The sequence below is a fragment of the Idiotropiscis lumnitzeri genome, chromosome 17 (assembly GCF_059441095.1).
Source record: "Idiotropiscis lumnitzeri isolate Australia: NSW breed Sydney's pygmy pipehorse chromosome 17, RoL_Ilum_1.0, whole genome shotgun sequence".
Taxonomy (NCBI): Eukaryota; Metazoa; Chordata; class Actinopteri; order Syngnathiformes; family Syngnathidae; genus Idiotropiscis; species Idiotropiscis lumnitzeri.
This window is the reverse complement of record NC_142407.1, coordinates 1,641,712-1,656,369: the sequence shown is the minus strand read 5'-3', so window position 1 is coordinate 1,656,369 and position 14,658 is coordinate 1,641,712. Positions and strand designations below refer to the sequence as shown.

At 41.9% G+C, this 14,658-nt stretch overlaps 1 protein-coding gene across 7 annotated transcripts in view; it reads right to left on the bottom strand.

Moving 5' to 3' along the window:
• Positions 1-14,658, bottom strand: part of spdl1 (spindle apparatus coiled-coil protein 1) — a 164,474-nt gene that overhangs the window by 46,896 nt on the left and 102,920 nt on the right. For 5 of the 7 annotated variants that reach the window (XM_088280184.1, XM_088280188.1, XM_088280186.1 and 2 more), the window contains 3 exons: positions 9,913-10,053; positions 8,385-8,491; positions 4,715-4,835 (listed from right to left, as the gene is read on the bottom strand). The exons of the other annotated variants lie outside the window; for them this stretch is intronic. In XM_088280184.1, the coding sequence (XP_088136310.1) occupies positions 4,715-4,835; positions 8,385-8,491; positions 9,913-10,053 (369 nt within the window). The remainder of the gene's footprint in view (positions 1-4,714; positions 4,836-8,384; positions 8,492-9,912; positions 10,054-14,658) is intronic. 7 annotated transcript variants of the gene reach the window in all.

Here is a 14,658-nt window from a genome sequence, read left to right as displayed (position 1 = left end):
AACATCAATAACTAATCATCAGTAACTCTAGCAGGCAGAGAATCACAACTCACAGTGTAAAGGTCAATTTAACTATACACATCATCAGGATACAGTGTCTGTGTGCGTGTGTGCTAAAATAACAAGTAAGTGTCTATGTGTGTGTGTTTAAACATGAATGAGTGTATAAAAACATGATTATAAATACACAAACTGATTAACTATCCTCAGCCCATCTTACAAAAGTTGACAGAAAAATGGCATTGTCAATTCCCTCAGACATAGCTAGTGTCTCACCTGCTAGTGTACTTCTGACAATTCTCTTAATTTTCTTTGACTGCCAGCAAATGGGAGAAAACTGTCCATTTTCACCCATCAAAACAACAAAGTGCCCACCTTGAGTACCCCCATCAGATAGATTTGCGAAAGATGCATCAGTGAATGCAACAAACTGTAGGCTATCATCTTTCCCAAGGGGTTGAAATTTCAACTCAACTGACTTGGTCTTGAGTTTGGATACGACTTTGTTTGCTTCGATAATTGTCTGTATGGTAGCACATTTGAGATTTGAAGCCAGATTACTGGCATCAAACATGGCATCGGGTCTGCTCTGTCTTGCAACCCACAACAAAAGTTGCCCTATTTTTTATCTTAACTGATCTCTTTCCTCTTCAGTGACGGGTGAAGTATGCTCAGCTGCACGCGATGGAGTGAGATGTATTGGCTGTAAATGGTCAATATATGTGGCCTGGTGTATTTTTATCCCTTTTTCTGAAGTAACAAAATCTACACCCACATACGAAAAATTATCATGAGCTTCACGACCAACACTAAACTTGACTTTGAGATGTGCCATGACAGTCATTTCAAACATTTTAGAACCACCCCAAATGAAATCATCAACGTGACATGCAAGCACACCCGTGACGTTTTTCCTCATTGTCCAGCCAATAGAAAACTGCTGGGTCAACTTTGGATACTGTACCTCCTGCACCAATCATTATGTCTTTCACTCTGTTATACCAATACAGAGAGGCATCTGCTAAACCATACACACACTTTTTCAATTTCCAAAGCGCCCCTCCGCAGTTGGCTTCAGGAGGAGGTTTAACAAAAATGACGCGAGACAGTTCCATGCCTTGTAGAAAGGCTGACTTTATGTCCATCGAATGAAGTGTCCACTGTCTTTGACAAATCACAGCTACAAGAAGCCTCAGCGACTCTGAGGCACAGGTTGGTGAGTCTTTTTGTAACTCAGCAACTTGCAGCTCCTCAAAACCTCTTGCAACAAGCCTTGCTTTTGGTACTAATCCAGTCACTGTCTCTTTCAGAGTGCATACCCATCGTGTGGATATGTACTTTTGTCCCTTGTCCTCAACTTCCTCAAACACATCATTTTTTCTCCAATTCTGTATTTCGCTTGTTTTGGCTTTGTCAAATAAGACATTATTTGTTGCAAATATGTCCTCGCTTCTATAGTCCGTCACATCTTGATCCTCCTGAATTTGAAAATCCTCTAATTGTGAAACATCTGATGATTGGTTGATTCCAGCCACTCCCGCAGGCCCGAGCAGCTCAAAATTGTACCAATTTTTACATTTTCCAGTCGCTTTTCCTGCACGTCCCAAAACCTTTGCTGTTTGTTGAATGCTGGTTTCGGGGTTTTTGAATGTTACAATCCGACCAGTCTTTAACTGGATATTTCTCTCTTGCTCTTGTCCTTCAGCCCTTGTGTTCACAAGAGCAGGCAATGGGTCATTCTCCATGTACTCGGCATGTGGCTCGCCTTCCAACTCCTCAACCGCATCAATAGTACACCGTTGCTTATTATTGGTCTGTTTCTCACAGGTAATCTGAGAAACATCATCATCATATTCATGAGCAACCTTTTTTAGTCTGAGTTGATGAACTCTAACACAGGTGCCTCCATGACGAACAAAAACAACTGCACCATCCTGTCCAATGACCACTCCTGGCCCTTTCCATTCTGGACAGTCGACGCGTTTGTAGTAGACCTTGTCACCTAGTTCATACTTCTCATCTGTGTGACGTAGCTGTTTCTTTAGTGCTCTACGAATTCTCTCAGAAGATTCTGCTTCAGTAAAAGCCTTTCTTGCTGCATGCAGAGCTGAAATATGCTTCGCGACCCATTCACTTTTTGTGGTGCCTTCTAGAGCTGGTGCTTTGTCAATCAACACAGAAGGTAGGTTGGGATTCTGTCCGAACACCAGCTGATGTGGGCTGTAGCCATGGACGCTCGCCATGCAGTTCTTCGCCATTAAAGCCCAATCCATGGCAGTGCTCCAGTTGCATCCAGTGCTTGTCTTCACTTTCATTATAATTTCAGTTAGGGTTCGATTGTGTCGTTCTAATAGCCCATTACTCCAAGGACTATAGGCAGCTGTTGTTTTTACTTCCATGTTAAAATTCTCAGCCATGTCTCTCACTTCTTCATTATTAAACTCCCAACCATTGTCACTGAACAGCTTTTTAGGGGGGCCATGAACACTTATCCAATCATGAATAAAATGTTTAACGATCTCAGAAGACTTCTTTGTAGTCAGAACACTCCCTGCACTAAAACGAGTGAACTGATCAATAATATGTAGGTACCATACTCCCGGTTCCAGCTCGTGCAAATCCACAGCAACTGTTTCATTTTAAGTTGACGCAAGCGGTAAACCAACAGCTGGTTTTGGTTTAACCCTACTATATTTTTGACATACTTCACATCGACTTACTACATTCAGTAGCAGGTTGGCACATCCAGAATCCTTGTTCCCAGAACTGCTCAAAAGTCTTTGTAGCTTGTCAGCAGAGGCATGTCCAAATTGTTTGTGAAGTTTCTCTAAAACTTTCATCTTTTCATCGGTTGTCATTTCATCTGTTATTGTCAGTATTTCTTCCTCAGTAGCTGGCACATGCTCCTTGTTGGCATTACATTTTTCATCAGTGTCCACAATGCTTACACAGTAATGTCCAGAGCTAGTAAAATCCAGTTTGACAGGTTGGTCGAACATCACTACGTTGTCACGCTCCATGTCCAAAACTGTTCTTGCTCTTTTTAGTGATGACTTACTCAAAAGCAGGGGGATGTCAACAGGTACAACTTCGGTTTGTATATTACACTTTGTGTGCCCAATTTTGGCAGGTATCTTCACACTCTTCACAGAGTAGACCACTTTTCCATCTCCAAACTTAAATGGTCTGTGACTTTGTTTTTCAGTCTCTTTCATAGTATTTGCACTTTTCTTTCCCAATACCGAGCTGTAGTGCTCAAGCCACTTTTGTCCACATACTGTTCTGGTACAAGCAGTATCTATTATAGCTGAGCCAAAACATTCAGTCATGAATATTTCTGCATTTGTAGGTGATTCCTTGGTTAGCAGCGTAACATTACACTCTTCAACTTCCGTTTGACGAGCCTCAGTTATTGCGACATTCTCACCGCTTCTGTGTGGGCAGTCTCTAGCCCAGTGATACGTGCTTTGACACACTGCACATTTTGATCGCCGTCCAAACTTGTCAAGGGGATTAGTACCACTCTGTGGAGTTTTCTGCCGAGTGTTCTTTTGCCAAGCTCTGCCCTTTTTTCGTTGCTGCTCCGTAGCATACACAGTTTCCTGGCTGATGGCATCCGCCGCAGCAATCGCATTCGCGCCAAATATCCTCTTCAGCGCCGACTTCATATTAGCAAAGCCAGCTGCATGTCTGTCATCTCCAAGCACGCTGTGTCTAGCAGCTTAAACGCTCAAACAGCATCGGGTAGTTCCATGTTGTATTTCCGCATTCGTGAATAGCGCTGTTCAAACTCGATGATATAGTCCGCCATGGACCCATTCACGTCTTTCATAATGCGATCAAAATTGGAGTAGGCTTCGTATATTCTGTCTTTTTCTTCTTTAAGGAATAGCCCATCAAGTTTGGCAAATAAAGTGTCCATTCCCGTGTCTTGGTTTAAGTCGTCTACTGGAATTTCCATCGCCGTTTCTCGCCCTACCTGATAGCGCCAAAGCCACCGCGAGGGCTTGCTTCTTTTTCTCCAAGTCGGTGACTCTTGTCCAAATTCCGACTTCATTTTTCCAGCTTTCGTAAGGTTTTCCTTCTTCAAACGGTGGCGGAACTCTGTAGTTGCTAACCATCCTCTGCTACCAATGTTAGCCTGAATGAAAACTCCCAAACTGTTGACAACTTGTAACCGCACTTTATTCACCACTCTTCACCATAACACCACCGCATACAGACGCACTTCTTCTTTACCCAACCCCAAGTAACACTGCCCCCTAGCTGTGTGGCATGTGAAGGTTATTAAACAAAAATAAGACAACAAAACTATTGTTTTTTAAAAGCATTGCTCATAAAACTAAAAATCAAAGGTGTTCTTCATGTCGTTAAATGAAAACAAGCAAAGAATTGTTGCACCGCTTTAACTCAATGCATGCGCACTCCCGCGGAAGGGGATACAGTTTATTTTGGGTGGAACTATATTGGCAAAACAACAAATATGTTCACAGTAGACAATGCAGCTCAAATTGTTCAAATTGGGTGAGATGAGTGTAGAAAAATTAGCGGCTGTTAGTTTGTTGAAAACAGCAATAGATCTAACAGTTGACTTTTTCAAGTGCAAGTCAATGTGTTACAGGCAAAGCGAAGGGTGAACACAAAGAGAACCATACGCTTTGTCCAACCTTTTGTTTGTAAAATAGCACAGGGTTATTCAACTAATACCTTGTACCTGTTTGAGAAGGCGTTTATCTGTGAAGAGTTTCCTCTCCAGTTCCAGAGTTTTTTGGCTCTCTAACAAAGACTTCATCCTTTGCTGGGAAAGTTCATTTCCTAAACGTTCCACATCCTTACTGCAAATGTAAAAAGAGGCACAGATTAAAAAAACGAAACAACCCCCCTTCCCCCAAAAAAGAAAAAAAAAACACTAGTTCGTACTCATAAAACGTGAGGGATTAGTTTTAGGGCGAAATTTCAAATTTCAGGATGAACCTTAAATGCACTATATACTTTAAACGTGATGTGGTTTTCTCATTTGCAGTGGTCGTTGTTGGCTGACTGGTGGTGTTCCTTTTGTGTATGTTCATTTATTGCTCTTGTCAGTATTGTTGCCATCTCATAACAGACCACGGGAGGTGTGGCAGGGTCTACGGAGCATCACCAACTTCCGTGGCAGCAGCACGACCTCTGTAGACCCGAGTGCATCGCTGGCAGAGGAGCTTAACTGCTTCTTCGCTCGCTTTGACTCGCCCCAACCGTCACACCCCCGCACTTCAAGCTCCAACTCCCCCTCACTCATCGTAGAGGAACACGATGTGAGGCGCGCGCTCCTGGCGGTCAACCCCAGGAAAGCTACTGGACCCGACGGAATACCAGGCAAGGTCCTCAGAGCATGTGCCCACCAACTGTCACATGTTTTCTGCAGGATCTTCAACCGCTCCCTGGCTCAGGCAGTCATCCCCTCCTGCTTGAAAACTTCCACCATTATTCCTGTCCCCAAAAAGTCACCAGCCGTCCACCTGAATGACTACCGTCCTGTAGCTCTCACACCAGTCATTATGAAGTGCTTCGAGAGGCTGGTTCTCCAGCACATCAGGGACTGCCTTCCTCCCACTCTGGACCCCTACCAGTTTGCATACCGGGCTAACAGATCCACTGAGGACGCCATCGACACTGCTCTGCATGTTGTGCTGGGCCACCTGGAACGACAGCAGAGCTATGCAAGGATGCTCTTTGTGGACTACAGCTCGGCATTCAACACGATCATCCCAGACATCCTCGTCGCCAAACTGGACATTCTCACGCATCTGGATTTAGGACTTTCTGACCAACAGACCCCAGACTGTGTTGCTCGGCCCCTACACGTCCTCCACCCACATGCTGAGCACCGGTTCCCCTCAAGGATGCGTGCTGAGCCCTCTCCTGTACGCCCTCTACACCTACGACTGCAGCCCGGCCCACGGCAACAACACCATCGTCAAGTTTGCTGACGACACGACAGTGGTCGGTCTGATCTCGGAAGGTGACGAGACAGCCTACAGAGAGGAGGTAAAGAGACTGATAGCTTGGTGCAAGGACAACAGACTGCACCTTAACACTGCAAAAACAAAGGAGATTGTCGTCGACTTCAGGAGGAACAAGACGGTGCTGCCCCCCCCCCCTCTGCATCGAAGGCGTGTGTGTGGAGAGGGTCCACACGTTCAAGTTCCTGGGAGTACATAGCTCCGACGACCTTTCTTGGACTCACAACACCACAGCAGTGGTACCACTCGTCCATCGAGAGCCTGCTGACGTACTGTGTCTCCACCTGGTACAGCGGCTGCACTGAGGCGGACAGAGTGAGGCTCCAGAGGACAGTCAAAACAGCGCAAAGGATTATTGGCTGCCCTCTCCCCTCACTGTCGGACATCTACACCGCCCGGTGCCTCAGAAGGGCTCTCAACATCGTCAATGACAATACCCACCCAAACTCACACCTGTTCGACCTGTTGCCCTCTGGCAGGCGCTACAGATGCATCAAATCAAGGACCAATAGACTGAGAAACAGTTTCTTTCCGAGAGCCATCTCCATACTGAACTCTCACACACACACACACACACGAGACCACCCTAACCTTGCAAAACAGCATTGTGATGTGTTTCTATATGCCCTATTCAGTACTGAATTCCATTGCACTGTCTTCTTTATTTATCTAATTTATATATTTGTCTGTATTATTGTTGTATTGCACTGGAGAGGGGAGCCCTCTAATCTCGTTGCACACTTGAGTACAATGACAATAAAGGGATTTCTATTCTATTTCTATTCTATTCTATTCTTTCTCGCACTCCTTGTGTTCTTTTTTCCTTGTGATGAAACTCCTTCCTGTCTCCTTGATGTATGATTTATTGCACGATTTGCACGGAATTACATAAATGGAGTTGCATTTATTTTCCGGGTGTATTTTGTACTTTGGATGAACCAAAATCTGGCGGAGAGTTGTGTATGGTTTGACAGGTGTGTTAATATTGTATTACCTCATTCTTCTTTGGATACGTTGCGTAATCCCTCTCATGGACGGCAACATTACCATTCCTCTCTGCGCTTGATTGTTTTTTTCCTCCTCTGTATTGTGTTATTGTTTTTGACCTGTCATGCGCCTTTTGTCATTGACCACTGTGGATACTGACACCCATTTAGTGCGTGTTGTATGCGTTTTTCCTCCCGTGTTCTGACCTCCGGATATTTTATTATTGTGGTGAGTTCATGTAATTTTCTGACAACTGACAACTTTTGGATAGTGGGGTGTTCAGATGTCCAAAGGCGGTATTGGAGTGCGTGGGTTTTCTGTGTAATTTTATTTTTTAATTAATTTGTTCTCAGTTTTCTGTGTGATGTACGTTCAAGTCCAGAAAAGCTCTTTGTGCCTGAATTTTATGCTGGCTGTGGTATCTCTGGAGTTGAGTTGATTTGTAAGGTGTTGCATATGTAGTGTTTAGATTTTTTTTTCCATGTCGTCCACAGAGCGTTTCCATCGTGATGGGAGGTATTTTTCCAAGGCTGTTAAAAGTGCCTTCTGTTCCAGGTCTTCGATGAAGAATCCACACAGGATGGCAGAGAGTGGGACTCCCATAGCAAACCGTTCTTTGTGTCGGTATATGGTGTTTCTGAATTGGAAATATGTGGATGTGTCAATGAATTGGAGTGGCTGGGTAATATCTTGTGTTGTTAGATTTGAGCGTGTTTTTTTCATGTCCTGTCTCCTTTTAACCTGTGATTGTCTGGGTATTTTGGTGAAAAGGGAAATACAATACAACTTTATTTAAATAGCGCATTTCACAACAGCTGGAGCTGTAACAAAGCGCTTTCCATATGGTGTCATATAAATTAGCAGGTAATTAAAACATTAACCAACATCATCTTTTATAAACGAATCAGCGAATACATATTAAATAATAATAAGAGAAAATGAATTTAATACAACTAATCCTGGTTCAATTAGAATTAGTATCTGAACAGCCCTCTTCATTATACTGTTCACATTTTGACATCATATGACAAAGATGACCCAAAAGAATGCACCATACGTGATCTTTTCAGAACAAGGGGCCACTGAGCTTAGAGTGCAAAAGAGTGGCAGATAAGCAGGTTTCCAGAGGGATAAAGAGACTGCAATTGTCAGAGGAAGATACAATGTCCTCTGAATTTTTTCTGGAACAAAACATCGGTTGTGAAATTTGAAGTTCAGCTCCTTGTTAGAGAACAACCCTTTGTGTAAAATTAAATAAAAATGAAACACTGAACAGTTGTTAAGAGAAGGTCAAATTAACTTCACCTTTGAAGTGCATTTTAGATTAATCACAAAGTAGGTTTGCTTCATACATTACCCCATTACTTCACCAAAAAGAAAACATTTACTCACATTGCACTGTCGAGTTTCATTTTGAGCAAGTCAGTATAAAACGTTTCAATGTGGCCATTACCAATTTCTGATGGAGGTGTATTGCTTCCCTTGGTCTTTAGAAATACCTGCATACAAACAGCTGTTTAATATTTCATCCCAGTAGTTCACAAGCAAATAATATATTTCATGGCACATCATCAATAATTTATTTGTTTCTTGTGTAAGTTTAAAAAAATAGCTTGCTAGCGTCTCCTAGAAGTTAAACAAAAGTAACCCGAGTTGTACATTTCACCTACATCTATGACAATTTGGTGGAATATTTAACAGGCCCAGACCAGTCAGCCATTTTGAATTTACTTTAAAATTTGACGTCGCTTTGACCACTAAATCTGCTGTAACTTGGCAGACATTTTCTTTATGAAGCTGTCTCCCATTTGATAATAGTCAAGGCCTGAAGACATCAACAAACTTATTTTTCATTGTAGTGGTACTGCCACCTACTGGCTAAATGAACCACATGGTTTAATTCTGAGAAGTTTCCTCCCTGCAGGTTGAGCAGATTGACCTAATATTTTTGGAAGACTTTTTTGACTTTCATCTTATTGCAACTTGAAGTTTGTAAAATTTTACAAAAACCTGCTGCATTGGCAACACACTGTGCGGTCGCTGCTCAGGCCCTAATAATAATAATAATAATGATGATGATAATAATAAGTTCTACAAAAACAAAAAGGGACCTCACAGCGGTTGCTGCTCGGGCCCTAATAAACCACATGATATTTAAAGTCGCAGGGTTCAAGGCTTGGGGGGGAAAAAAATTAACAGCTTATTGTCCAAAAAGTAAGGTAATTGTTTCGAGCCAGTGTTTAATTCAACTGCCAAAGTGTTTTGAATTTCAGCCTCTGAACAGGAAATTGTATCTTATTTTTTTTTAGACCTTCATGATAGCAGACATCTTTTGTTTAATCAAAATAAGACATTTGGAAACATCTGCTTCTATTTTGGAAATACATAATGAACATTTTTCCAGATTTCTGACTTGCAATGGACTAATTCTAAAACTGATTCAAAATCAATTAATGAAAAAAAGCAGTCAGTCATAGTCTAAATAACCTGCAATTGACATGCAGTTAAACCTGATGTTGCCTCTCTAAAAAAAAACTATACAAAAGTAGCCCTTCACATTAATCAGTCCCAAGAAGTAGCCCTCATTTACAAAAATGTTGTAGAGTACATTATTGTTCCCTCTTGTGTGATACTGCTCAATTGTTATGTTTTATTAATTCATGAAACAACTGCAAATAAACAACAATCATAAGGACATAAAAAATAATGGGAAAAATATTTTACTCCAAAAATATTTGATAATCAAAATCCTACTAAAGGCAATACAGTAGCAGCACGAACAAAAACTGATTAAGGCTAAATAAAAAAGCTAAGATTCTTTCCCCCAGAGTGGGGTTGGAATCTTGGCAGTCAACTTCACATGGCTATGAAACGATGTCTTGTCAGCGTATACACAATCTCCAAGTTGATGAACACTCACCTCAACCTTCTCCAGTCTCTGTAGTTTAGCATTCAAATGTTGTATCTCGTCATTCTTCTCTAACAAAATAGACTGGAGTCTTTCCAGCTGAGAGGAGTCAGCCCTTGAACATTGGAACTGCATAAGAGTGGCAATGTGGACCTAGACAACATATGGATAGTGACAATTATGCCTAATTGTGCTATTTAGTCACAAATATTGATTGAATAAAAATTTAGTTTTTACAAATTCCTTTGACCTCCCACAATTTAAGTGAATACACACCAATACAAATCAGCCAAAAAATATGTTTCTATGCGTACCAATGTTTAACTCACACTGGCAAAATCTTACACAAGTCAAACCATTTTCACACGTAAGATTAAGTACTACTATTTCAGAATTCATTCATTTTTAAAATACAAAATACAATAATGAGCGTTTTAGCTATCTAACTTGATCAATCATCTTTGAGGCACATTCTCAACTCAACTGTATTTTTTCGAAGATAAAACAAAATTAAATATCTGTTATAAGGTTAAAAAAATAGCTGTTGAAAGCTGTGATTAATCACGGTTAATTACGGAAATATTTTGCGTATATATATATATATATATATACATATATATATATATATATATATATATATATATATATATATATGTATATATATATATATATATGTATATATATATATATTTTTTGAGAATCATCCTCTAAGCAAATGTAGAACATTTCGGATGAAGCCACTACATGAGAGAAAAACGTTCCTGAAGGAGAACCACATCTGCTACAAATGCTGTAACTCTTCCAAACATATGGCTCAAGACTGTATGGTACAAGTACAATGTTCTGAATGTGATAGCAATAAACATCGTGCTGCTCTCCACCCAAGCCCAGCCCCATGGCAGAAAGAGGCTGAACCGGCATCAGAGCATGGTGGGGAGCCGGTTGCCAAAGAGTCAACTTCTGCATAGCCTGACGAGATAGCCTCCAAATGCACTCAGGTTTAAAGATAAAGATAAAGATAAAGATGTCCTTTATGAGTCCCACAATGGGGAAATTTGAGGTGTTACAGCAGAAAAGATATATATATTTGTGGTAAGAGCGAGTCGGGTAGATCATGCTCTAAAATCTGCCTTGTGAAAGTATACCCTGCAGGCTGTCCTAGCAAAGCAGTACGGCTTTATGCCATTCATGATGAACAAAGTAATAGATCATTAGTTCGCTCAGAGTTTTTTGAGTTGTTTAATGATTTGGGTCCAAGCCCTCCCTACTCACTACGTACCTATTCAGGTGTTAAAGACACAATGGGTAGGAGAGCCACTGGCTATGTAGTGGAGGCTTTAGATGGTACAGTCCACATCCCACTTCCTCGCCTCATCGAATGCAAAGATATCCCGAATGATAGGGATGAAATACCAACTCCCAATGCAGCAAAGCATCACTGTCACCTAAAATCTTTGCCTCTTTTCATTCCCGAACTGGACTCAATTGCACAAATTCTAATGCTCCTTGGAGGGGACGTAGTAAGAGTACGCAAAGTCCGCAAACAGATAAGTGGCCCACACAAGGCACCTATGCGCAAAAATTAGTCCTTGGATGGGTCATAGTAGGAAAAGTGTGTCTGGGAGGCGTGCACAAAACGTTGGCAGTAAAGACTCTCTTTACTAATGCGACAGAAAAGGGCCGCCCTGCAATGTTTGAGCCATGTCCAAACGTGTACCATGTAAAAGAGAAGCACTGTGACTTACAAGTTCCTTTTAACAGCCAGCTTAAATACAGCACGGCATGTGAACCTGACCACTTAGGATGCAACGTGTTCAGACAAACAAGGTTTGACAACTACATCTCACACTCCATTCAAGACAAAGCCTTTCTAAAAACGATGGAGGAAGGCCTAGCAAAGGACAAAGACAGCAACTGGACTGCTCCATTGCCGTTCAAGTCATCACGTCCGAAACCGCCCAACAACCGATCACAGGCACTCACCCGCCTTATGTCACTGCTTTGTAACTTCAAAATGAAAGAAGAAATGAAGGGACACTTCCTTAGCTTCATGGACAAGATATTTAAAAAGGGACACACAGAAATTGCTCCTCCTTTAAAAGATGGAGAGGAATGTTGTTATTTTCCACTGTTTGGCATCTACCATCCGAGAAAACCTAAGCAGATTAAAGTAGTCTTTGACAGCAGCGCCAAGCATGAAGGTGTGTCATTAAACGACGTGTTGTTAACTGGACCAGACCTTAACAACTCACTGCTGGGAGTCTTGATGCGCTTCAGAAGGGAAAGAGTTGCATTTACAGCGGACACAAATGTTTTACTGCTTCAGAGTTCGAGAGGAAGACAAGAACTACTTGCGCTTTTTGTGGCTCCGCGACAATGATCTGTCGAAAGACATTATAGAGCAGGGATCACAAATGGCGGACCGTGATGGTTCGGACCGGACCCATGACCAATCTATGATGAATATTTTTCAGGGCGCATTCATAAACGTTGGCGCTGCAATTCTAGTTAATACGGGAAAGGCGTGACTGATTGGAGCCAATCAAATCTTTTGATTACAATCCAATGCCAATTGCGCAGCAGCCCGGAAGAGAGTGCTGCTGACAGTATAACTTGCTAAAAAGTTAGCAAGGTCGATGTGTGTTGTTTTAAATGAATGGACGGAGAAATTTAGTTTCGTTCTGGCTGCAGCCGATTCAAAACCAGTGTGCATCACATGCTCCGAAACCGTCGCAACATTGCGAAGCGCCACTACGAAACAAAGCACCGCCCTTTTGTGCAAAGTTATCCGCTGAAGTTTGAGGTGAGCGCAGGCAAAAACATCGAACTTCGAGTGCAGTACAACAGATTTTTACATTTTCGTTTACATCCCAGCGGCATTCAAACGAATATTCAGTAAAAGTATCATGGATTTTGGGGAAACATGTAAAAACGTTCAAGTGATGGGGAAGTTGTGAAGGAGTGCTTAAATGCGGTTGCACAAACATTATTTAAAGGAAAACACAAAGCCCAGATGTGTGAAATAATCTACCAAATCCCAATGGCCCTGACTCCGTTCCAACCCAGATTTAAGTCACTGGCAGGGCAGTCACAAACTCATTTTTCTCATTAAGAGAAGTTAAAAAAATATTCAAAAGAAAAAGTGGTGTCAAAGTTCATTTTGAATTAGTTTTTCATGAGGACAGCCACTTTTATTGATTGTGTACTGAACATGTTGACCTGGTTTACTCGGATAATTAGGCTTTCCGTTTTTTTTAGGCTGATAACTCTGTTTTTTAAAAAAAAAAAAGGTTAAAGATGTTAACTCAATGCTTAGCACTTGATGTATTTCTGCAGGAGATATTTTTTTCTGGAAGTGGCAAACTTAAGTTTCTGGAGCCACATTTTCTAGAATGTGAAATAAACGCCTTATATTTATTTGAATGGCAAAGGTGTTTAATGGGAACATTGCTAAATATTTAGTATATAAGTGCGCTCTGTTGAAAATGACTAAATATTGAAACTATATAAAAATGTGAACATAGGCTAGACCAGGGGTGTCAAACATACGGCCCGTCTGGTGGTTTGGTACGGCCCGGGGAAGAAAGCTGCATTGTATAAAAAAATATGAATTTTCTTTAAAATCTGTAGTTCTTGTATTATACGCTAGGGGGCGCCGTGTTTTAGTACGTGTAGACAACATGAAAGCAACACTGCGGCGGAACTAGGACCACCTTAACCTGGTAAAATTGAACGTCTGTACAGCGTCTATTGGCGACAATTGCATTATCTGCTTTTCCGTTTGCCTCGCACCCTCACCAGCAAAATGTCTTTGTCAAAAAGGAGAAAAGTAGACAAAGAGTGTCGGACTTTTAAAAAAAAAATGGACATGTTCTTATATGTTCACGGAGGTGAATGGGAAACCCGTGTGCCTGGTGTGCCAGCAGCAAGTTTCGGTGCTTAAAGAATACAATATTCTGCGCCATTACGAAACTCAGCATGGTGAAAAATACAGCAGTTTGCATGGAGAATTGAGAAAACAGAAGGTAAATGAAATGATGGCGCGTTTGAAGAAACAGCAATCTGTTTTCACCCGGAGCCGAGAAGCCAGTGATGCTGCGGTGAAAGCCAGCTACCTAATTGCGAGCCAAATAGCAATGGCATCAAAGCCGTACAGTGATGGAGAGTTCATCAAAAACTGCTTGCTGACGGCTGCTGAAATTGTGTGTCCTGAGAAGCGACATGCTTTCGCCAATATAAGCTTGACAAGAAATACCGTGGCAGACAGGATTTCGGAACTCTCTGCAGATTTGGACCACCAATTGAAACGCAAAGTGGAGTCATTTGTGGCATTTTCTGTTGCGATTGAGGAGAGTACTGATATCACGGACGTCGCTCAACTGGCCATATTCATTCGTGGAGTTGACAAGACTTTGACTGTCACAGAGGAGTTTCTCGAGCTGGTGCCGATGATCGACACCACAACAGCTGAGTCGGAGCTAGCCCAGCTCCCACCGCTTTCTTCCCGACTTCAGCTTGCCAGCCTTAGGAAAGCTGATGAATGGTTCCACCCCCCCCCCCCCGCCCAACGACGACAGGAGAATGTTTCTGGAAAAGCACTGCCCAAAACGCCTTAAAAGAGATGACTGGATGAACACTACCACTCCTATTCTATCCTCTCTAAACCTCACTCCAGCGGACCCGGATCATGTACATAAGCCTAATATTCCGTGGCCACTGCCCCCACCGCCATCTATCCACTTCACCCACATCCTAAAG